Here is a 23,104-nt window from a genome sequence, read left to right as displayed (position 1 = left end):
CCCACCGCAGGCTCTGTGGTTGCAAAGATGCTCTAACAGGAAGCGGGTTTGAGGAGCTGCACAGCTTCCTGCCCCCCTAGAGCTTCACAGTGCGAGAAAGGGCCAGGGCTCAGCTTGGCCACGAGATACAGCTTCATGCCAGGGTTCTGGTAGCTTCCTCTTCCATATCCACTTCCGTGTGGCCCCGAGTGGGCCCCAGAGGCAAGTGCTGCTGTCCGTTGCCCAAGCCACCCTCCACCTCCAGTTTGGAGCCCTGCCCTTCTAGGGCTGGGCCAAACCAAACTACTGACTGGGATTCCATGGGGGACTGGTAGGTCAAAGGTCTTGGGGAACAGAAGTGGTGGGGCCAGATCCTGGGGGCTCTGGCCATGAAGTCTCGGCAGAAAGTAAAGAAGAAGGGCTGCTCCAAGGAACGAGTGTTTGGGTGCGACTTACAGGAGCACCTACAGCACTCAGGACAAGACGGTAAGGAGGCCAACCGAGCAGGGGGCAGCGGAACGGGTGGGCGGACTGGCACGCAGGCACCGAGCTTGTCTTCTCTGGCTTGATTTGATCTGTTGGGAAGAATCAACTCCTAGGGCCCCGTGGCTCAGGATCACCATCCATGAGACCTGTGCCCAGGAAAGACAGGAAATGCGGCTCAGAGGAGGCAGAGAGGTTCGCTTCTGTAATAGTTGTGGGGCAGGTCTCTGAGAGGGTGAGGATAAGAACTCCAAGGGGATGCGAAGTGGGGGATGGTGATATTTATAAAGTCTAGAGATGCCGACGAATCAGGTGAGGAGACGGAGAGGGGGACAGAGGGTAGGAATGGAGGTCCTATGTCACGAGAGTGGCTGAAGGGATGGTTGATAGAAAAATAAACGGAGGTGGGATTGGGCCCAGTGGGTCTGAGGACATAGCTTGGGGAGAGTGGAGGGAGGCATCCTAGCTGGAGAACAGCACCAAGGGACAAGGACCTGGCCCTTCTGCATCTTTGCTGGGCCGCGGGAGGGTGTGGGGGAAGGAGAGACCGTCTTCTTTAGATTGCTTGCAAAAAAGAAACAGGTTTGGCGTAGAAGGCAAGGGGAGAAGCTGCTGGTGTACGGAACACAGAAAAGTGAAGGAGATGGTTTAAGCCCTGGTTTGAAGCTGGGAGTAGAAGCTGCAATAAAGATAGATGTGGGCACTGTCTGGAGCTGCCTCGGTTCCTTGCCTGGTTCCTTGCCTGGCTTACTACGCGGTGGCCTTGGAAAGCCAGCCTACCCAGGGACAAGCCCTGGCTCAGTGCTCTGCCTAACACGCGCTCAGAACCATGTCTTACTTGATTTGAAATTGAGCTATCTTGACTATACCGGCCAGCTTGTTTTCAGCACACTGAGCAACTTACAAAAAAGGGCATGATTCTGCCCCCCCCACTCCACCCCACCCCAATCTGTCATTTCCTCTTTGTCCCCTTCTCTGGTTGTGGTGCCTGCAGAGAAGGGAGGGCGATGGTGGTTCCCAGCTCATTTCCTGCTCTTAGCCCCGCCCCTGTGTCCCCAGACACCTCCTTCCCCTTTTCTCCTCCATCAGAGGGCCCCATCCCTACCAGCCTCCATTAAGGGAAAGTCCAGGCCCCAAGAAAGAGTGTTTGCAGCCGAGGTGGACTTTTCTGTGCCTTCCTCTTCTCTCTGAGCACACCTGGCTCCTTTACTATTATTCCACTGGCCATAATGATTCTTTAACAAAAAGTATCACACCATTTACTTATATATTTTGTATGCATGTTGGGAAGGGGCAAATTGGTTCCCCCGCAGGTATGGAGGTCAGAGGACAACCTGAGGGAACCAGTTTTCTCCTTCCATCATGTGGGTCCCAGACATCAAACACAAGTCATCAGGCTTGGTGGCAAGTACCTTCATCCACTGCACCACCTCACAGGTTGTATTTCGTTGTTGTTGTTGTTGTTGCTGTTTTTCAAGACAGGGTTTCTCTGTGTAGCCCTGGCTGTTCAGGAACTTGCTCTGTAGACCAGGCTGGCCTCAAACTCAGAGAGATACGACTGCCTCTGCCTTCTGAGTGCTGGGGGTTAAGATTAAAGGTGTGCACCACCACTGCCTGGCAGGCTATATGTATTGGTAGTATTAGTGTCAGTGTGTGTATGTGTGTGTCCACATGCATATGTGGAAGTCAGATAGCAACTTTTGGAAGCCAGTTCTCTCTTACCATCATGTGGGTCCCAGCGTTGAACTGAGGTTTTCGGGCTTGGTGGCAGGTATCTTTTACCTCCTGAGCCATCTCACCAGCACTAAAGGATTTTCTTTTTAATTTTGAGATTTTTTTTAAAAAATTTTTTATAGGCATGAGTTTTGTCTGTGGGTGTGTGTTTCACATGTGTGCAGTGCCTACGGAGGCCAGAAGAGGGCATCAGATTCTCACTGGAACTGGAGTTCCCATCCGTAGCTGCCAAGGGTGCTCTGAAGAACAGTCAATTCTCTTAGCTGAGGAGCCGCCTAGCCAGCACTAGATAACGATTCCCGACAGAGAGCCGTACATCTTCATTGGACTTCATTGGGGATGATGTTCTTGTAGTTCCTGGTAAACCCTCAGTTCAGCCTCCTTATCCTGGTTCAGCCCTTCCCTGTGGTTCCCATCCCCCACAGACAGCCCAGACTCCCCTTCTGGGACTCTCAGGGCCACCATTCCCAGCTGGTAAAGGTTTCTTTCTAGAGATCCAGGGATAATGAAAGGCCAGCGGCTCCTGGTTGCAGGTGAATTCAGAGCAGGTGAGAAATTACTTCTGTCCCTTACCAGAACTTCACCTGCGCTGCAGGCTTGAGAGATGACTCTTGGGTCTCTCGGGTATCAGTGAGAACTCCTCCCCTAATCCAAAACATCCTGGTACAGAGAGGTGTAAAGTGTTAGGGAAGAGTGAGGCTGGTTGATTGCAGCTTCTCTCGTTAGCTCAAGATCCAGCAAGAAATTGAAGGTCCTGGTAGGCGAGATCCATCTGCTTCTGGTGTACTGATTCTCCCAGGTCATCTTAGTTTTCTCTACTCTTACACCCTTGCTTGACTTTAGACCTCTTCCCTAACTCTTCTCCCCTAAATGGATCTTTCCCTGTCCCTGAGCCCTGCATACACTCTGATAACTTGCTTGTGTTTCTGATTCACTGTCGGTGCTTCTTTGACTCCACCCACACCCTCCGCATCATGTTGACTCCATCACCCCAGTCTTGTCTCTAGATTCCATCGTCTTGTCTCTGACTTCATTTTTCTGATGTCTATCTGCAGCTCCACCAACTCTCTGACCCTGTTATCTTTAGAACCATTTCCCTTATGACTCAGGCTCCTTAAGACCTTCCATCTCTGTAAAGACTACTCCAGAGGTTCAAAATCAACTGAGAAGAATAGGGCAGGAAAACCTGGTTTAGATGAAACCTAGGAATTTAGAGGAGAGAGGGAGATTGATGTTTGAGGTGCAGTCTCGCTATGTAGCTGGGATTACAAGTGCGCACTAACCAGACCCAGCCGGCAGCCTATTTGTGAGTCATCAGAGCAATATGGTGGCCAAAAGAATGGATGCAGCATTTGGCACCCAACGGCGGAGCAGCAGCTTCAACAAGCAGGGCAGCCTCATCTCTTCATTTAGTGCCGAGAACTAAGGACAGGGGACCACGGAAAAGCGAGAGCAGGACCCGAAGGCATGAACAGTGGCTAGGCTGGAGTGAGGTGAGAAAGGTGACAAGAGCCCAAATTTTAGGAACCACTCACTCCAGAGACATTGTGCAAATGTCCTGGGTCCCTCATTCTAAGGATTAACACACACACAACCCTGAAAGCAAAGACTTCCTTAAATTTTTTTTTAATCCTCCATGCTTTTCTTGTTTCACCCAAGTTCCGGGTATGAGCAAAAAGACAAAGGATCTGAAAAGCAGGTCACAGGAAGAAAGATGAAAACCAGTGATCGGTGGGATTATTATCTAGAACCTTCACCCTGGTTTTCTGTCATATTTGTTCCACAAAAAGCTTGGGAAGACAGCTGGCTCTCTGTGCGTTTGAGGTTAGCCTGGTCCACAGAGTGAGTTCCAGGACGGTCAGGACTGTTAAACAAAGAAACCCCCATCTCGAAAAATGAAACAAACACAAACCTCAAACAAAAAGCTTGGGTTGACTCTGAGAGGCAACACAACAAACAAATAAATGACTGAGGAACTGAATTGAATGGAAATTAAGAAGAGTAGGACCCAGAGCTGCACGTCAGATAGTTCTATGTGGCTGCTAGGGGTGGGCCGTAAACTGCGTAGTAGTTAAAGTCATATGAAACTCACAAGCCTTTTAGGGAACAAAAATTTAGGTAGCTGAGAAGAAGCACAACTTTCCCCGATACTGATAAACGCAAGGAACTTCTCTGGTGACTTCCAGTCAACAGGACTCAGTGCTCTGTGAAAGGCAATGTTCCTTATCAAATCTCTAAGGGACTTTAGTGATTCAGACGTAATTCTGAATTAATTCATTGTGTAATCTAACAAACATTTGAATACCTCAGGTTCCACCGCAGTGAGAGATATGATTCTCTGACAAGAGAGTACCATTTGTCAGGAGGTATAGATACAACCACTTACAATAAAGTGTCGTAAGTACTGTAAGATTGGGGGCTGGAGAGATGGCTCAGTAGTTAAGAGCATTTGCTGCTCTTGCAGAGGACCTGGGATTAGTTCTCAGCATCCACATAGTGTAGCTCACAACTGCCTGTAACTCCAGTTCCACCCTAATCTGACGCCCTCTTCTGGAATCCTCAGGTACCTGCATATATAAGGTGCATGTACAAGATGCTCACATATATAGATACAAAAAAAATTGAGATGAGTAAAGGACTGTAATATATATACATATGTATACATACACACATATACATATGTATATACATATATACACATACATACAAAGGGTTCAGAATCAAGTGATTTTTTAAATTTGTTTTTATCTTATTTTTGTGTGCATGGATACATGTGTGTGGCTATTTGAGGTTAATATCTGGGCTCATTCTCCATCACTCTCCAGCACATTATTTTTGGCAGTGTCTCTCAGTCAAGCCCACAGTTTGCTGATATGGCTGTATCACCAGCCTGATTGCTCTGGGGCATCTCCTATCTCCACTTTGTGAGGACAGAATTGCAACCCATTTACATGAATTCACATGGATTCTGGGGACCTGAATTCCAAAACTCTTGCTTTCCAGGCAAACACTCTTAATTGCTGAACCACCTCTCCAGCCCTTGTTTAGTTCATTTAGTTTAGTTAAGGTTTTTTGTTTGTTTGTTTTCTTTTGTTTTTTTAAGATGATCTCATTATGTTGTATGTTGGCTCTGAATTCCTGGGCTACAGTGATTCTCCTGCCTCAGCCTCCCAAAGAGCTAGGACTATAAGCATGTGCCCAGCTAGGAGGCTATGCTTGAGATATTTTGAGTAACAGTTTACCAGGCAATTGGAGGGGAAGGTATATTCCCAGACAGGAGAATAAAACAAGTGCCTTCATCAGTTCTGGGTTGCTCCAGCAAAACAGCTCAAATGGAGAAATTATGGAGAAGTTGCTTTTGCTCATGACTACAGTGGCTGAGGTTTTCAGAAAGCTTATGCTAGCATCCTGGCAAGGGACTCCTGGGTATGTCACAATATGGTGAGGTGGAAAGAAAACTATCTGCATACAGAAGGACCAGGAGCATGGAGTGGCATTGCTTTTGATAACTCACTTTCTGATCCAGTCATGAAAGACCCACTCCCGCCCAAAGAGGTAGCACTGTAAACCTTGGTGGCACACTTTTTTAATCCCAGTACTTGAAAGGTATAGGAGCATCTTCAAAGGCCTGTCTGAGGTAGTAATAAAGACCATCTCTCAAACAAGATTATACACACATTAAAAAAACAAAAAGCCAGGCCAGGGGATGATGGTGGCGCATGCCTTTAATCCCAACACTTGGGAGGCAGAGGCAGGTGGATGTTTGTGAGCTTGAGGCCAACCTGGTCTACAAAGCTGGTTTCAAACAGCTAGGGCTGTTACACACAGAGAAACCCTGCCTCAAAAAACAAACACAAAATACCAGGCAAACCCCCCACAAAATTTAAGAGACAGTAATAATTCATTCATGAGGAGAGAGTCCGATGACTTGATTATCACTCACTAGATCCCATTTTCTTGACTGTTTCCCATCTCAACACCACCACTCTGAGATGCTTCCAGCACACAAACCTTTGAGAGAAAAAGCATGTCCCAGCCACATCACTGAAGAATGGTACCCACGCTTGCTTATGGATTAGCAAAGGGCTCAGTCATAGAGTTTGTCAGGACCTGGTTTGTGAAGGTCTTCTATCCCAGGCTGAGGAGCTCATATTTTATTCTGTGTCTATAAGATAAACACTGGGTACTCGGGTAGGGTAGGCTGGGTGTTTCTGTAGCCTAAGATTAAAGTGTGGAAGGGGGCGTAGTTTGTAGGTTTGAGTTAGGTTGCATTCACAGCTATCTTTGTCTGCATGGCTTTCTTTTTTCTTTTTCCTTTCTCTTTCTTTCTTTCTTTCTTTCTTTTGAGGCATGGTTTCTTGATGTAGCCTTGGCTGTCCTGCAACTTGCTTGGTTGACCAGGCTGACCTTGAACTAAGGGAGATCTGCCTGCCTCTGCCTCCTGAGTGCTGGGGTCAAAGACATGGGCCACTACCGCCTGGCTACATGGCTTGCTTTCTTTTATTTTTCTTTTTTCTTTTCTTGGTTTTTTGAGACAGGGTTTCTCTGTAGCTTTGGAGCCTGTCCTGAAACTAGCTCTTGTAGACCAGGCTGGCCTCGAACTCACAGAGATCCGCCTGATTCTGCCTCCCAAGTGCTGGGATTAAAGGCCCCGGCTAGCACGGCTTTCAATACTTGTTTTTGAGACTCTATCACAACTGCTACTCTATCAAGATAACACGAGAAATACCATGATAATCTTTAAGGAGATTAGTCTAATAGCACAATATTGGCCCAAGGTCAGGAGAGATAATATAATTTTTTGCATTCTTTTTTTTTTTTTTAAAACACCATATTTTTTTTTAATTTTATTTATTATGTATCCAGTGTTCTGTCTCTGTGTATCCCTGCAGGCCAGAAGAGGGCACCACATCTCATTACAGATGGTTGTGAGCACATGTGGTTGCTGGGAATTGAACTCAGGACCTTTGGAAGAGCAGGCAAAGCTCTTAACCACTGAGCCATCTCTCCAGCCCTTTGCATTCTTTAAAAATGGTTTATTATTTTGTTTGTATATTGTGTGGACACACATGTGCCATGAAGGGCATGCGAAAGTCAAAGGACAACTTGTGGAAGTCGGTACTCTCCTTTTACGCCTGACCATGTGATCAGGCGTGGTACTTTCCAATGCCAAACTGAGTAACTGCAAGTTTTCTTACCGGAGAAAGTGCCTGAAGCTAAACCCTTTCAGCTGCCTTCCATTTCAGCCGGGATAACCAGGGTTCATTTGTTCACGGCTGGCAGAGTGTTACATAAATGCAATTTGGGTGCCAGTCTTTTACTTTGACTTGTCTACCCCACAAAATTGCTGTTCCCTTTAAAAATTCTGGGGTATGTCACAGGGTGGTGGGACAAACCTTTAAATCCCAGCTCTTGGGGGCTGGAGGCAGGTGGATCTCTATGAACGCAAGGCCAGACTGGTCTACAGAGCAAGTTCCAGGGCATACAGGGCTACACAGAAAAACTCTGTCTGGGAAAAAAAAATCTGGGGCAACAAATGATGACAAAGAGAAGTTTCAGTTCCAAAGCTGCGGACCTGTTCTTCCTGTAACTACATACAGCACTGACAGCTGAGTGCAGGGCAGGAGGGATGGCTCAGCAGTTAAGAACACAAGCTGCTCTCGCAGAGGCCAGGGTTTGGTTCCCAGTACTCATGTTGGGCAGCTCACAATCACCTGTAATTCTAGCCCCTCGGGGATCCTGGGATGCTTCTGCACTCATAAGCACATGCATGTGCACACACATGCACACACACAAGACTATTAATGAGATGCCATTGGTCTAGTCAGGCATTGGTGACACATGCCTTAATTTCAGCACTCAAGAGGCCCAGGGCTACACAGAGAAACCCTGTCTTAAAAAAACAAAACAAAACAGTTACCATTTATCTTATTTCTCTATTTAATGTTGTGATTTGGCCTAATAATTTTATTTGTGTTTTCTAATACAGATACTGATATTTAAAGTTAGATTGAGGTGGTTTTCTTTTGTATTTCTTTTTTTGGGGGGCGTTGTTTCAAGACAAGATTTTGTGTGTGTGTGTGTCTGTGTGTCTGTGTAACAATCCTAACTTTCCTGAAATTCGTTTTGTAAACCAGGCTGGCCTTGAACTCACAGAGATCAGTCTGGCTCTGCCTCCCCAGTGTTGCGATTAAAGTCATGAGCCACCATTGCATGGCTCTTTTGTGTTTCTTTTTTCTTTTTAATTTATTTATTATGTATATAGTGTTCTGGGCACCAGATCTCATTACAGATGGGTGTGTGTCATCATGTGGTTGCTGGGAATTGAACTCAGGACCTCTGGAACAGCAGTCAGTTCTCTTAACCTCTGAGCCATCTCTCCAGCCCATCTTTTGTGTTTCTTAATGATTTATCTGTTTTTGTTTTGTTTGAGGCAGGTTTTCTCTGTGTAGTCTTGGCTGTTCTAGAACTTGATTTGTAGACCAGGCTGACTTCAGACTCATAGAGAGATCAGCCTGCCTCTGCCTCCCAAGTGCTGAAATTAAAGGCGTGTGCCACTATGCCTACCTTAATTATTTTATCTTTAACTTTTAAGGTTTTTGTTAACTGGATTTGTGTATAAGATGTTAAATATCTATAAACTGTTAAAATGAATGTAAGGTTATTGTAAATTATTTGATGTTCTACAACCATAGCCCGTCATTTTCTGTGTAAATCTAAAATAATAAGCTATAACACTGAGTACATATCATAAAAAGGGAACTGGGGATGTAGCTTGGTCGGCAGAGTGCTTGCCTAGCGTGCATAGGCCGGCCTTGTGTTTGATCCCAGTATCACACAGACCAAGTATGGGGGCACATGCTTATAATCTCAGTATTCAGGAAGCAGAAGCAGTAGGATCAGGAATTCAAAGTCACCTTCAACTACACAGCAAATTCAAGGTCACCCTGGGTTAGGTAAGACTCTCAAAAACAAACAAATTGAATGTAATGGGCACACCTGTAATCCCAGTACTCAGGAAGTAGAGGCAGGAGGATCAGAAACTCAAGGTCTTCCTCAAGTATACAGCAAGCTGAAGGCCAGCCCAAGATCTGTGAGGCCCTGTCTCAAAGCAAACAAATGAACAAACAGAGGTAGAGCTGTGTTATGGAATATTACTTTAAACAGGCAGAGACGTGTTAATATTTGTTTATGATGCATTTGTTCCAGGATGTAAAGACTTGTTGCTGTTTCACCTTGACTGCCTGAAGGCACCTGATTGGCCTAATAAAAAAACTAAATAGCCAATAGCTAGGCAGTAGAGGGATAGGCATGGCTGGTGGGCAGAAAGAATAGGTGGAAGGAGAGGGAAGAGAGAAAGAAGAGTGAATGAGGGAGAGAAAAAGGGAGACACCCAGGGCCAGCCAGACAGCCAGACACAGAGAAGGACATACAGAATGAAAGAAAGGTAAAAAGCCCCAAGGCAAACTGTAGATGAAGAAAAATGGATTAAATTTAGTAATAAGAGCTAATGGGGCAAGCATAAGATAAGGCTGAGCATTCATAACTAATACTAGGTCTCTGTGTCATGATTTGGAGGCTGGTTGGTGGCCAAAATAAAGCCTGTTACAGAGCTGGGGCTCAAGAGATGGCTCAGTGTTTAAAAGCACTTGCTGCTCTTGCAGAGATCTGAATTCAGTTTCCCAGCATCCATGTTAGGCACCTCACAAGCCCTACAATTCCAGCTACAGGGATATCTGCTGTCTCTGGCCTCTGCAGGCACCAGTACTATATGCAAATTCCCTTGAGCAGACACATACACATAATTTTTTAAAAATCTTTATCTTTAAAAAAGAAATAGAGGGGGCTGGAGAGATGGCTCAGAGGTTAAGAGCACCGCCTGCTCTTCCAAGGGTCCTGAGTTCAATTCCCAGCAACCACATGGTGGCTCACAACCATCTGTAATGAGATCTGGCGCCCTCCTCTGGCGTGCGGGCATATATCGAGGCAGAATGTTGTATACATAATAAATAAATAAATCTTTAAAAAAAAAAAGAAAGAAAAAAAGAAATAGAACTAAGAGGGTCAATATTAAGTAGCAGTGAACTCCTCTTTAGTACAGGAGAGACTTCAGGACTATGGGATAAAAATATTATACAAAGATAGGTGAGTTGGGTCTGATCACCTGTAAGAATCTTTCTAGTGAGTTTTTTATTTCACAAGCTTTGCCCTTAACCTTGGTGAACCCTCTTCCATGATGTTGCGTCTCTCAGACCCCTTACAGTAACTAGCTTTTCAGATTTTCTTTTCTCTGCCCATCTGTGTCCCCAGTGCCCCAGGTGCTAAGGAGCTGTGCAGAGTTCGTGCAAGAGTATGGAGTGGTGGATGGGATCTACCGCCTCTCAGGGGTCTCCTCTAACATCCAGAAGCTCCGGTGAGTCAGACAGAGTGGACAGGCTCTGTGGGCCAGACAGTCATGGTAAAAGCTGCTGGGGAGAGCTGGAGGAGGGGTAAGGGAAAGTGGGAGAAGGAAGCACAGAGGTTAAGTGCTATTCCAGGGAGAGGCTCTGAAGTCTGGTCAGGCAAGGTGGGGACCCCAAACTCACTCCCCCAGCAGACATACTCTCCCCGTTCCCACATATGCAGTCTGCTTTTAAAACACACACACATACTTGCATGCACATACACATGATTTGCATACTATAAAATTTACTATTTAAAAATGTTTGCATCAGTTATATTTAGTATAATCACAACACTGCAATCATTACCATTAATTCCAGAACATGTCACTATCCTCTCTACATTTCCCCTTCACCTAACTTGACTTTCTGTCTGTATAGATCTGTCTCTTCTGGACATCTCATAAAAAATAACAATACAATGCATGTTTTCACTGTCTCTTCCCTCTGAGTCCTTTCAAGGTTCACACATGCTGTGGCATGTACTAGTATTTTATTGCTTTCTGTAGATGAATACAATTCTCCAGCATGGCTACACATTTTTTTCTACCCTTTTATCAGTTGATGGCTCTCCAGGTTGTTTTCACCTTGGGCTATTATGAATAATTCTACTACAAACATGTACAAGTTTTCATGGCTGTATCTCACTTATTATTAATGTAAACCTGAGTGGAATGGCTGGGCCATATGGCAACTCATGTTAAACTTTTCAAAGTAACTGCCAAACTGTTTAATTTTGGTTTTTTTTTTAATATTTATTTATTTATTATGTATACAATATTCTGTCTGTGTGTATGCCTGCAGGCCAGAAGAGGGCACCAGACCTTATTACAGATGGTTGTGAGCCACCATGTGGTTGCTGGGAATTGAACTCAGGACCTTTGGAAGAGCAGGCAATGCTCTTAACCACTGAGCCATCTCTCCAGCCCCCTGCCAAACTGTTTAATATAACAGTGTATCACTTACATGTCTGCCTGCCCTATATGAAGGCTCCAGTTTCTCCTCAGTGCTGGCAACATTTGTTACTGTCTTTCTGATTGTAGCCTTCCTAGTGGGTGTGTATGATATGTCATTGTGATTTATGTGTGCATCTCCGCAGCTACAGATGAAGTTGAATACCTGTCGTGCCTTCCTTTTGGGAAACAACTATTCAAATCTTATGCTTCTGCTTAATTTTTTTTTAAATCATTGAGTTGTAATAAATTATATGTTCTGAATGTCAAAGTTTTTTTTTTTTTTTTTTTTTTTTGAGACAGGGTTACACTGCGTAGCCCTAGCTGTCCTGGAACTCACTCTGTAGATCAGGCGGGCTTTGAATGCACAGAGATTCGCCTGCCTCTGCCTTCTAAGTGCTGGGATTAAAGCGCACCATCACGGCCTGGCAAAGTACTAGGTTTTAATCAGATGTATGATGAGCAGTATTTTCCCCTCCCCATCTGTGGTTTGTGGGTTGTTCTCTTCCTCTTCTTCTTTGTGGTAGCGGGGATTTTGAACCCAGGGTTCTTTTTATTGATAGTATCCTTTGACACATAAACATTCCTTTTCTTTTCTTCTATTGTGGATGGTATATGCACGTATATGTTCGTGTGGTTATGTGCATTTGTGTGGATGCCAGAGATCATGTTTTGCCTGTTTTCCTCAATTGCCTAATTTTAAAAATGAATTTATTTTTATTAAAATATCTTTATTTTATGTGCATGGGTTCTCTGCCTGCTTGTATGCCTGTGTACAACGTGTGTGCCTGGTGCCCAGAGACGCCAGATGAGGCCCAGAACTAGAGTTACAAACGACTGTGGGGCACCATAAAGGTGCTGGGAACGGAACCTTGTTCCTTTGGAAGAGCAGCTAGTGCTCTTAACCACTGAGCATCTTTCCAGTCCTCTCCACGTTTTTGTTATTATTAATGTTGCTGTTGTTTGAGTCAGGGATCTTGCTGAACTTGAAGCTTTCAGATTTGGCTAGACAGAATGGCCAGCAAGCTCCTGGGATTCCCCAGTGCTGTTCTTACAGGTCTCTGCTGCCTTGCCTGGCTTTTCCTGTGAGTGCTGGGGATCCGAACTCAGAGGCTTAAGCTTATGGGGCAAGCACTTTATCAACTGAGGTGTTTCCCTAGCCCCTTGTCTTGCTCTTTCTCTTTTTTTCCCCCTTACTCTGTAACTTAGAATTTATTACATAGCATAGGATAATCTCAAATTCACGGAAATCTTCCTGTCTCGGGAGAATTTGTGTCATCAATTTATCTATCTTCTTTTGGTTGTTGGCACTTTGGGTGCCATATCTGAGCACCTGCCAGCTAATTAAATCAAGATCATGAAGACAACAGCCAGGCTAGGCAAAGTGGCATGTGTTTTGAATGCCAGCATTTAAGAGGCAAAGTCAGATGGATCTTTGTGAGTCAGCGCTCAACTTGGTCTATATATTGAGTTCCAGACCACCCAAGAACTATATAGCAGGACCCTTTCTCAAAAAAAGAAAAGGAAAAAGGAGAGACACATTTAGGTCCATCGCCTGTGTCTACTGAGTCCGCTCTACCTCTTCGCTGCTAATCATAGATCCCTAGTTAGTCACGCGCAGATCCACTTACCTGTCTCTACTCATCTTTACATTCATGTCTACATATCCACATATGCAATTCCTAATATTTCCTGACATACATAGAAAATATATGTAAATACTCCAGTGAACATATATAATGTATATACATGTGAATATGCATACATTCCAGCATTCTCCCTCCAAGTCTCACCCATGTGGACCATGACCCTGCCTGCAGCTGACCTCTATGGTCCTGCTTCTCCCTTACACATCCCCCGTCTGACCTGTACCACGCCTGACCACTCTGCCCCTCCCCAGGCAGGAGTTCGAGGCCGAGCGGAAGCCGGACCTTCGGCGGGATGTGTACCTACAGGACATTCACTGCGTCTCCTCCTTGTGCAAGGCCTATTTCAGAGAGCTGCCAGATCCCCTCCTCACTTACCGGCTCTATGACAAATTTGCCGTGAGTTGAGAGGTGGGGGGTGGGAGACAGGGTTCAAGGGCCACCGCCTCAGTTTTGACACCCCAGGTGTGTCACGTGCCAGGCACCGTCTTGGGAGCCTGACAGTTAAGTGTTACTGAGGAGAAGAGCCCTCCTTCCCAGACCTCGTCAACTCCCTGCCTGCCACCTCTGCCAGCCTCTGTCCCTCTTGTCTTCACTCTCTCCCTATCGTGTTTCCCCTAAGACCTGCAGACCTCACAGAGCACAGCAGTAAGACTTGGGAGGTAAAGGGCAGGCTGTCAGAGCTGGGAGGCCTTGGAAAGCACCTAGACCAGAGTTTCCCTACACTTAAGAGAACAAAAATGCTGTTTACATAACAAAAAAAATATTTTCAGGAATGTCCCTCCAGTTACAACTATAACTGTATCTTAAATCTTAAACAGTTTTGGAGGAGAAAACACATGACAAAAATGGTGTCCTGATTTGAGTAATACTTTTTTTTTTCCCTTTTCTTTTTCTTTTCTTTGGTTTTTTACACAGGGTCTCTCTGTGTAGCTTTGGAGCCGGTCCTGGAACTTGCTCTGTAGACCAGGCTGGCCTCGAACTCACAGAGATCCTCCCAAGTGCTGGGATTAAAGGTGTGCGCCACTATCACCCGGCTTGAGTAATACTTTTAAAGTAAAGTTCTCGCTTCTTCGGAGGTTGAGGCAGAAGGATTGCTGGAGCCTAGAGTTTGAGCGTAGATTGGGCAACATAGCGAAGTCCCATCTACTTGCCAAGAGTTTGCATTTTATTGAGTGCAACAACATTGAGACTCAGAATAGCAACCGCAGCCTGCTCAGTCCATCCAGACCAGCCTGGGTGGATCACCTTCCCAGACACCTTTCAAAGGTCTAGCTCCAGAGCTGTACCGAGGTGGACACTGAGGCAGGGGAAATGGCGGTGAGTTGCTCAAGGTCACAAGACGACTTATAAATAAGATTCAGCAATCAGCTATGTCGTGGTGGCTCCTGCCTTTAATCCCAGCACTTGGGAGGCAGGTGAATCATTGTGAGTTTGAGGCCAGCCTGGCCCACAAGAGCAAATTCTGGGACAGGCTCCAAAGCTACAGAGAAACCCTGCCTCAAAAACTTAAAAAAAAAATTCAGTAGTCATTTGTGCGCCCAAAGGTCCTAAGCTTGATTTCTGTGGTTTTGGGGATTGAACCAGTGCTCTTGTGCATGGCAGGAAAGCACTCTACCACTGGGTTACATCCCGATCCTTGTTTCCTGCCTCCTGCCTCTGCCTCTAGAGTGCTGGGGTCAGAGGCATGTGCTACCATGCTCAGCCTGAGGTGTTTCCACTGTTTTATGGTGCCTTGAAGATCTAGGCAGGGCCGTTGTGGGACATAGCAATAGATGATCCCTGAGAGTTTAATTTGGACCTCTGCGAAGCAAGCAGGTCATCTGTGAGTCAATGTCTCCCTCTTATACCCTGGTCCCCAATTAGGAGGCAGTGGCGGTACAGCTAGAGCCAGAACGCTTGATCAAGATCCTTGATGTGCTCCAGGAACTCCCTGCCCCAAACTACAGGTGTGTGGGGTTCCGCCCTCTGTACTCCAGAGACACCCCTGCCCCTGCCCTCCCTACAGCCCCAGCCTGGCTGGCTCTCCCAGCTCTCAGGTCAGCCCACCCCTGCCTTGATGTTCTTTTGGGTGATTCTGTTCTTGATTTCTGCAGGACGCTGGAGTTCCTTATGAGGCACTTGGTCCACATGGCCTCATTTAGTGCCCAAACCAACATGCATGCCCGAAATCTGGCGATTGTGTGGGCCCCCAACCTGCTCAGGTGGGTGTATGTGTGAGCAGTGTGGAGCTGCTCGGAGACTTGGTGTAGCAAGATATACTCGATGTGGTTGTGAGGGTGCACTGGAGAGGGTTTGGGGGTCTCATAAACCCAGCAAGACAGGGAAGTTCAGCAGTGGCTAAGTAGTATAAAGTCTACCAACTTGGGCCTTCACTGAGACCAAGTGAATTTCTTAAGAGCAAGACTTGCACTGTGCTGTGGAGGCTGGAGACTAGAATATTGGTCTTTGCCAAACATTTACTGAGAGAACATCTTACAGTCTATTCAGGAACTGGCCTGTCTCTGACTCATTATGGCACAAAGCATTATTAATTATAACAATTATAACAATTCTTGGTCTTCCTTTTGCGGTACAGTGCAAGGAGTATGGCAGGACATTGCAGATGGCTTTCTCGGGGGAAGTGGTATTTGAACTTGAATCATACCTGTGGCTTAAGAGGTAGTTGTGAAGGTAAAGACCAGGGGCAGAGGTATAGAGCATTTCAGAGGTTAGGCATTTGTAATATGACTTTGACACTAGCACTTGGGAGACGGAGGCAGGTGGATTTTTGTGAGTTCAAGGCCAGTCTGGTGTACACTGACAGTTCTAAATCAGTTACAGCCACAGCTACGTAATGAGACCTGTCTGTCATTTGTGTGTGTGTGTGTGTTTTCAGGAAGACTTTAGATAGGAAAGTGTTTTGAGTCTTGGGAGGGACTAATTCCACATCTTTACAGGTCTAAGGACATAGAGGCCTCCGGCTTCAATGGGACCGCAGCGTTCATGGAGGTGCGAGTGCAGTCCATTGTCGTGGAGTTCATCCTCACCCATGTGGAGCAGCTCTTTGGGGGTGCCTCCCTCTCTGGTTAGTGTCCTTTGTGCCCATTACCCATCACCACTCTCTGCTGGGAAGAGCTTTTTAGTTGCTTTATGGTTTTGACTAAGATCAGCTCTAGAGAGTCTCACAAGTCGCTTCATTCAGACTCCTCATTTTGTGGGTAGGGAGACTGTGTCTCTCACAGAGGGCAGTACGTGATCAGCACCTGCAGAGAACACTGGAGAAGTGTTAGTACAGCCAGGGCTTGGGCAGGCCTCTTCTGTTGGCATTCTAGCACATAGATTAGTCTCTGCAGCACCACCTTGGAGGACAAGGCTAATGTCTTGGGATCTCCTGATCCTCTTCGTTCTTGAGAATACCCTTCTGAAATGGATAGAGAGGATCTATCTCCAAGAGCCTCTGAATATATCCTTAACTTGGTAGTTTGTTGTGGGGGGGATGGACTGGGGACTTGAGGTTCCTTTCTTGGTTCTGTTACTGGCTGGCCAATTCTTTTCGTTCTCCTAGCTGGTGCAGATGTGGAGAGCGGATGGCTGCCAGGGGCCCGGGCATCAGGCAGCTCTGAGGACTTCATGCCCAGGCCTCCTCCCTACCACTTGCCTAGCATATTACAGGCTGGCGATGGACCACCGCAGATCCGGCCCTACCATACCATCATTGAGATTGCAGAACACAAGTAAGGCCTGCTTCCCGGGACTTCTTCCCTTGCACTGAGTCACCCAGACTCCACTCCTAATTATATCTCCATTCTCTGCAGGAGAAAGGGATCTTTGAAGGTCAGGAAATGGCGATCTATCTTCAATTTGGGTCGCTCTGGCAATGAGACAAAACGTAAACTTCCACTGCGGGCTGAGGACAGGGGTAGGTCTGGGATGATGAGGAAATGGGGCTCTGGTGAGGGCGTGCGAGGTCTTGGTGCTATGCACATTCATCTATTTCAGAAGAAAAAGCCAACAAGGGGACACTGCGGCCCGCTAAGAGCATGGACTCACTGAGTGCTGCAGCTGGCGCCATTGATGGTGAGGACAGATGTTAGTGGCTATGTGTGTATGTGCTGTGACAATTACAGCACAGGCTTGGGTGTCTATAAATGTGGCCAAGTGTGTCTAGTAATTTTATTTTATTTTTTTCAAAATATTTATTTATTTATTATGTATACAATATTCTGTCTGTGTGTATGCGTGCAGGCCAAAAGAGGGCACCAGACCTCATTACAGATGGTTGTGAGCCACCATGTGGTTGCTGGGAATTGAACTCAGGACCTTTGGAAGAGCAGGCAAAGCTCTTAACCACTGAGCCATCTCTCCAGCCCCTAGTAATTTTAAAAGAATCCCAAATAATTATATATCAGTCTTGGATACACATGGCAAGTTTTACAATAGATGAGCCTATTGTCTAATCTCTGGGTATATTCATGAGTATTTGTACATGGAGACTCTGTGTGTGTGTGTGTGTGTGTGTGTGTGTGTGTGTGTGTGAGTGGTAGCTAGTGACTGTATCTACAGAGAGGGAAGAGGATCCATCAGGTATGTGTGACCTTTAACCTGCTGACTGGGTGGATAATTTGCAATAGAGGCCAAAAGAAAGCTGGGTCTGGTACCTTCCAATTATCCTACCCCTAAAACCTAAGAAAAGGGAGCCACTGAGTCTGACCTGAGCTGTCAAGACCCTTTGGAGCTGAGGCTGCTGAATACCTGACCTCTCTCTCTTCCACAGAGCCAGAGGGACTGGTAGGGCCCAGCAGTCCTCAGTCAAGCTCACTGATATCTGAGAGCTTGGAGAATAATTCTATGGATGCAGCAGAGGGTGAACAGGAACCTGAGGCGGAGGCACAGGGCAGTGCGAATTCTGAGCCAGGAACTCCACGAGCTGGGCGGTCAGCTATTCGGGCCTCGGGGAGCAGTCGTGCGGAGCGTTGTGCCGGTGTCCACATCTCAGACCCTTACAACGTCAACCTCCCGCTACACATAACCTCCATCCTCAGTGTACCTCCAAACATCATTTCTAACGTCTCCTTGGTCAGGCTTACCCGTGGCCTTGAGTGTCCCGCCCTACAGCCCAGGCCAAATCCCACCTCAGGTCCTGGCCCTGGCCCCGGCCCAGGCCCCCCAGGTGAGAACTTGGAGATTTCCCAGGACTGGAAAAGAATCTAAAACTTTAGGTTGAAGTTGTGGGTGCTGAGGACGTAGTGTTGGAAGGTCAGAGGTCAGAGGCTTCAGCCCTTAGGCTTTGAACACAGTCTTACGTTGCCTGCCTAGATTTGGGGTTTGGGGATCCAGTAATATTATTAGGTTATATGAAGTGCATGGAGAAGGGATCTCTGTCAGGCTTCAAATCACTGATTTACCCCCAAGAATAGGGGCCTGTGCCAGACGCAAAAGGGATTTATTAAGGTACGAGTAGGGGTAAGAACAAAAGTTGCTGTTGAGTCTCAGCAAATTAATATAAGAGCTAAATATCACTTATCAATTCATGCTGAGGGCTGTATTAGACACTTCACAGGTATTAGCTCATTTTCTCATAACATTAAGATGTAAGTATTGTTATTCTTACAACAGTAGAACCTGAAAGTTATCTTCAGCAATTACTACTGATTTAGGTAGCGAGAGCTAGGATGTGATTCATCCTCAGATTCCTATGCCCAAAGTGTCACTGATGAGAAAGCTGGGGTTGTATAAGGTCGAGGTAAATAGAACAGTTAAGTGGACAGAACTCAAATTTTGTCTGCGCCACTTATTAGCTGCATAGCCTTGGACAAGCTGCTCTGAGCTTCAGTTTCGTTAAAGCCAACGGAGGATGAAGAGTCGGGGGCGTAGCTCTGTTGGTACAGTGCTTGCCTGATGTACAAAGCACTGGATTTGATCCCCAGCACCACATAAACCTGGTATGGAAGCTTATGTAATCCAACACTTCGGAGGTGGAGATGGAAGACTGGAAGTTTGAGGTCATCCCTGGCTCCATAGTTTGAAATCAGCCTGGGATACAGGAGACCTGTGTCAAAAAAAGGGTGTGGTACAACATCCTCTATAATATTTCTTTATTTTTGGAGGGTATTTGTGTGAAGGGGAGTTGCCTGTGCAGGTGTGTACATGAATATAGGAACCAGAGGACCACCTTAGGTGTTGTTCTTAGATGTCCACATTTTTTTTTTTCTGTGACAGAGTATTTCAATGACCTGGAACTTCCCAAGTAGGCTACAGTGGTCAGCTCCAGGGACTGACCTGCCCCTCTTGCCTAGCACTGGGATCAGAAGAGCACACCAACTTTCTGGGGATCCAACTCAGGTCCTCGGGGCTGGAGAGATGGCTCAGAGGTTAAGAGCACTGACTGCTCTTCCAGAGGTCTTGAGTTCAATTCCCAGCAACCACATGGTGGCTCACAACCATCTGTAATGAGATGTGCAGGCACACATGCAGATAGAACACTATACATAATAAATAAATTTAAAAAAAACAAACATAGTTCCTCATATTTGCATACACTCATTATGAACCAAGCCATCCATCCAGCCCAGGGATATATAACAGTTTATTCTGTAGGGAAATATAAAGATTAATTATAAAAATATCAAACACAGTCAGGCAGTGGTGGTGCATGCCTTTAATCCCAGCACTCAAGAAACAGAGACAGGTGGATCTTTGTGAGTTCGAGGCCAGCCTGGTCTATAAGAGCTAGCTCCAGGACAGGTTCCAAAGCTACAGAGAAACCCTGTCTCAAAAAACAAAAAACAAAACACACACACACACACACACACACACACACACACACACCAATGCTTAGAGCTGGTGGTGCATGTCTTTTTAATCCCAGCATTTAGAAGGCATAGATATCTTGATCTCTGTGAGTTGAGGCCAACCTGGTTTACTTAGTCAGTCCAGGCCAAGTAGTGCTATGTAGTGACACCTTGCCTCAAAAACAAAGAAATGCACAAACACCCCACAATGTTGGCACTTGAGTGAGAATAAAGAGAGCTATCAGTAGTGAGCCATTCTGGTCTGAGAGGAGGAGCCATGTTGACTAGTACATACCAGGAGTGTTGGGCCCCTAGAGTATCAATGTGAGGAATACCCATACCTGAAAGCGTTGGGACTGACCTTGACTTTTGGATTTCTGAAACTATTTTTCTTCCAACAGATGAAAAGTCGGAGACAAGATCAGCCCTAGGTTCTCTGGCTGACTCAAACCCAGCAGACATGACTCCTGCCCTGGAGGACTCCTTGTCCCAGGAGGTGCAGGATTCCTTCTCCTTCCTAGAGGACTTGAGCAGCTCAGAGCCTGAGTGGGTGGGGGTGGAGGATAGGGAGGTGGCCAAGGCAGAAGCCGCAGGAGCAGCAGGAGCAGCAGGAGCAGCACCTTTCTCCCTTGGGGAGGATGACCCTGGGATGGGCTACCTGGAGGAGCTCCTGGGAGTTGGGCCTCAGGTAAGGAGGAGCTGTTCTGGGTATTTGGGTAGTGTGTAGCCTAGAGAGTGGCTAGGACTACCTGGTCCTTAGACACAATGCTTTGCCTACAGGTGGAAGAGTTTTCTGTAGAGCCACCCCTGGATGATCTGTCTCTGGACGATGCACAGTATGTCCTGGCTCCTAGCTGCTGCTCCCTCGATTCTGCTGGTCCCACACCTGATGTGGAAGAAGAAAATGGGGAAGAAGTCTTCTTGAGTGCCTATGATGATTTGAGCCCCCTTCTGAGCCCTAGATCCACGAACTGGGAGGGTGTAGGGAGTCTGGAGGAAGAGGCAGCAAGATGTGGAAAACAACCTCCGACACAGGCTGAAGAGAAACAGGCGTGCCGGGAAGCTGAAGAGGACAAGGAAGCTGGGCCTGGAAGCACAGCGGCTAACAGGAAAGATGCTGAGGCAACTCCAGAGGCTGAGATGGAAGCTGGGGAAGCTGATGAGGAAGGAGGGGAAGGGGAAAGAAGCCAAAAGGTGATGGGTGGTTTTGAAAAGGGGAATAGTGAAGAGATAGAGACCATGGAAGGAAATTCCAAAGGTCAAGCGGTTGAAAGTATAGAGACCAAAGATACGGAGAAAACAAGAGAAGAGGATAAAGACAAGCAGGAAAGAGAGAGTGGGAGAAAAGAAGGAGCTGAGAAAGGAGAGGACACCCCTGTAGAAACTGGAATGGACCCAGAGCATCCGGTCCAGGAATACCTGCTTCCTGGAGAGAGCTGGGAAGTGGTATACAACCAAGAGACTGAGAAAGGCAACAAGGATGAGATCAAAGGACTGAGTGGGAATACTGACCACCAGTCAAGAGAAGACCAAGGACATAGTGCAGATAGTAGAAGTCCAGTAGAAGATGATGATGGGGAGGAAGGGGAGGTCAGCAAGGAAGAAAAAAGTATAGATATAGAAACTGAAGGCAAGAGAGCTGTTGGTGACCACTTAGAAGAGGGGACCCTCTCTGAAGAGCCAGGTGCAGAGTTCCTGGAGGTTGACAGTACAGAAGAAGTCAATGAACAGTCTTCTGAGATGGAACAAGGTCCTCCACAGCCATCTGAACCAGAGGGGATGGAGGCTGAGGGACAGCTCAGTTCTGAGGCATGTGACTTGTACTCTTGTCCCTGTGGTTCAACTGGTGGTGTGGGTATGCGTCTGGCTTCTACCCTAGTTCAGGTCCAACAGGTCCGCTCTGTTCCTGTAGTACCCCCCAAACCACAGTTTGCCAAGATGCCCAGTGCAATGTGTAGTAAGATCCATGTAGCACCTGCAAATCCATGTCCAAGACCTGGTAGGCTTGATGGGACTCCTGGAGAAAGAGCTTGGGGGTCTCGTGCTTCTTGGAGGAACGGGGGTAGTCTTTCCTTTGATGCTGCTGTGGCCCTGGCCCGGGAACGCCAGAGAACTGAGGCGCAGGGAATTCGGCGGACCCAGACTTGTACTGGGGGTGGGGATTATAGCCTCAACTCCAGAACCTCTCCCTGTAGCATGATTCCTGCCCATTCTTCCCGGCCCCTTAGCTGTCTGGAACTCCCTCCTGAAGGCACAGAAGGGTCTGAGCCCAGGAGTCGGCTTAGTCTGCCCCCTAGAGAGCTTCACCCCCCTGTCCCTCTTATGTCCCCTCAGCGTCAGACATATGCCTTTGAAACACAGACTAACCGTGGGAAAGAAGGGCTGTGATTAGGGTGGGACAAGAGGAATCAGAAATTTATCATCAATCTCTGGAACCCTCACCTAGCTGTCGTTGCACACTTGGCAGCTGAAGTGTCCAATTCCATAGGCTTGGGTCCTCCAGCTACTTGTTTTGACCATGGGAGGCACTGCCTTAGTGGGTTTACTTGAGTTTGTGTTAGACACAAAGCACTTATTTCTTAGCAGAGTCTTAAGAAATATAAGAAGATTTTATTCCCATGAAGTTGTGATTATTAACCAAAACATAGGGTAGGTAGAAACTTATTATTTTTCTTAAATTTAAATACATGGGGGGGGGGAATTCCAGTCAAACTCCTGCCCTCTTCTGAGGCTGTGAACATCTCTTCATAGAAGCCCAAGGCAGATGTGGAAAATACAGGGCCAGATACAGAATTGCTCACTTCTGTTTTGTTCCCAGATCCTTAACTATCTCCTGACCCTTTTAGCTCCAGATTAGGGGAAACACATCCAAGAAGCTCTTTAAAGTCCTCAGTGTTCACTGAAAGAAATGGATGGCATCTTCTGTTTTCAATTATTTGCAGAGGAAGTGCTGTACAGATCTCTCTGGTCTTTCTTTTTCCCATTAGAATAACCTCCTATTTCAGGAATGGGATGTCTGGTCATCACTCTGGCCCTGGCACTGTTTCTCTGCACAGGCGGGAGCTAGAGGCCTCATTTAGCCATGGTGGCTGTTT

The 23,104-nt window shown here is 46.6% G+C and overlaps 1 protein-coding gene across 1 annotated transcript; it reads left to right on the top strand.

The window, feature by feature from the left end:
- Positions 1-114: 114 nt before the first annotated feature.
- Positions 115-23,072, top strand: LOC121455155 (rho GTPase-activating protein 30-like). Its single transcript, XM_041662734.1, has 12 exons — positions 115-465; positions 10,507-10,609; positions 13,491-13,635; positions 15,103-15,185; positions 15,333-15,440; positions 16,176-16,303; positions 16,784-16,952; positions 17,034-17,137; positions 17,218-17,295; positions 17,993-18,388; positions 20,411-20,697; positions 20,790-23,072. Exons 1-12 carry the CDS (start codon positions 369-371, stop codon positions 22,395-22,397), a joined length of 3,306 nt encoding a protein of 1,101 aa, XP_041518668.1. The 5' UTR covers positions 115-368; the 3' UTR covers positions 22,398-23,072.
- The last annotated feature ends 32 nt before the right edge of the window (positions 23,073-23,104 follow it).

This window comes from Microtus oregoni, unplaced genomic scaffold, assembly GCF_018167655.1.
Source record: "Microtus oregoni isolate MIOR12 unplaced genomic scaffold, Mior012 000013F_ref0000133, whole genome shotgun sequence".
Classification (NCBI taxonomy): Eukaryota; Metazoa; Chordata; class Mammalia; order Rodentia; family Cricetidae; genus Microtus; species Microtus oregoni.
Note: the sequence above shows the minus strand (reverse complement) of the source record. Positions and strands in the feature narration are given on the sequence as shown.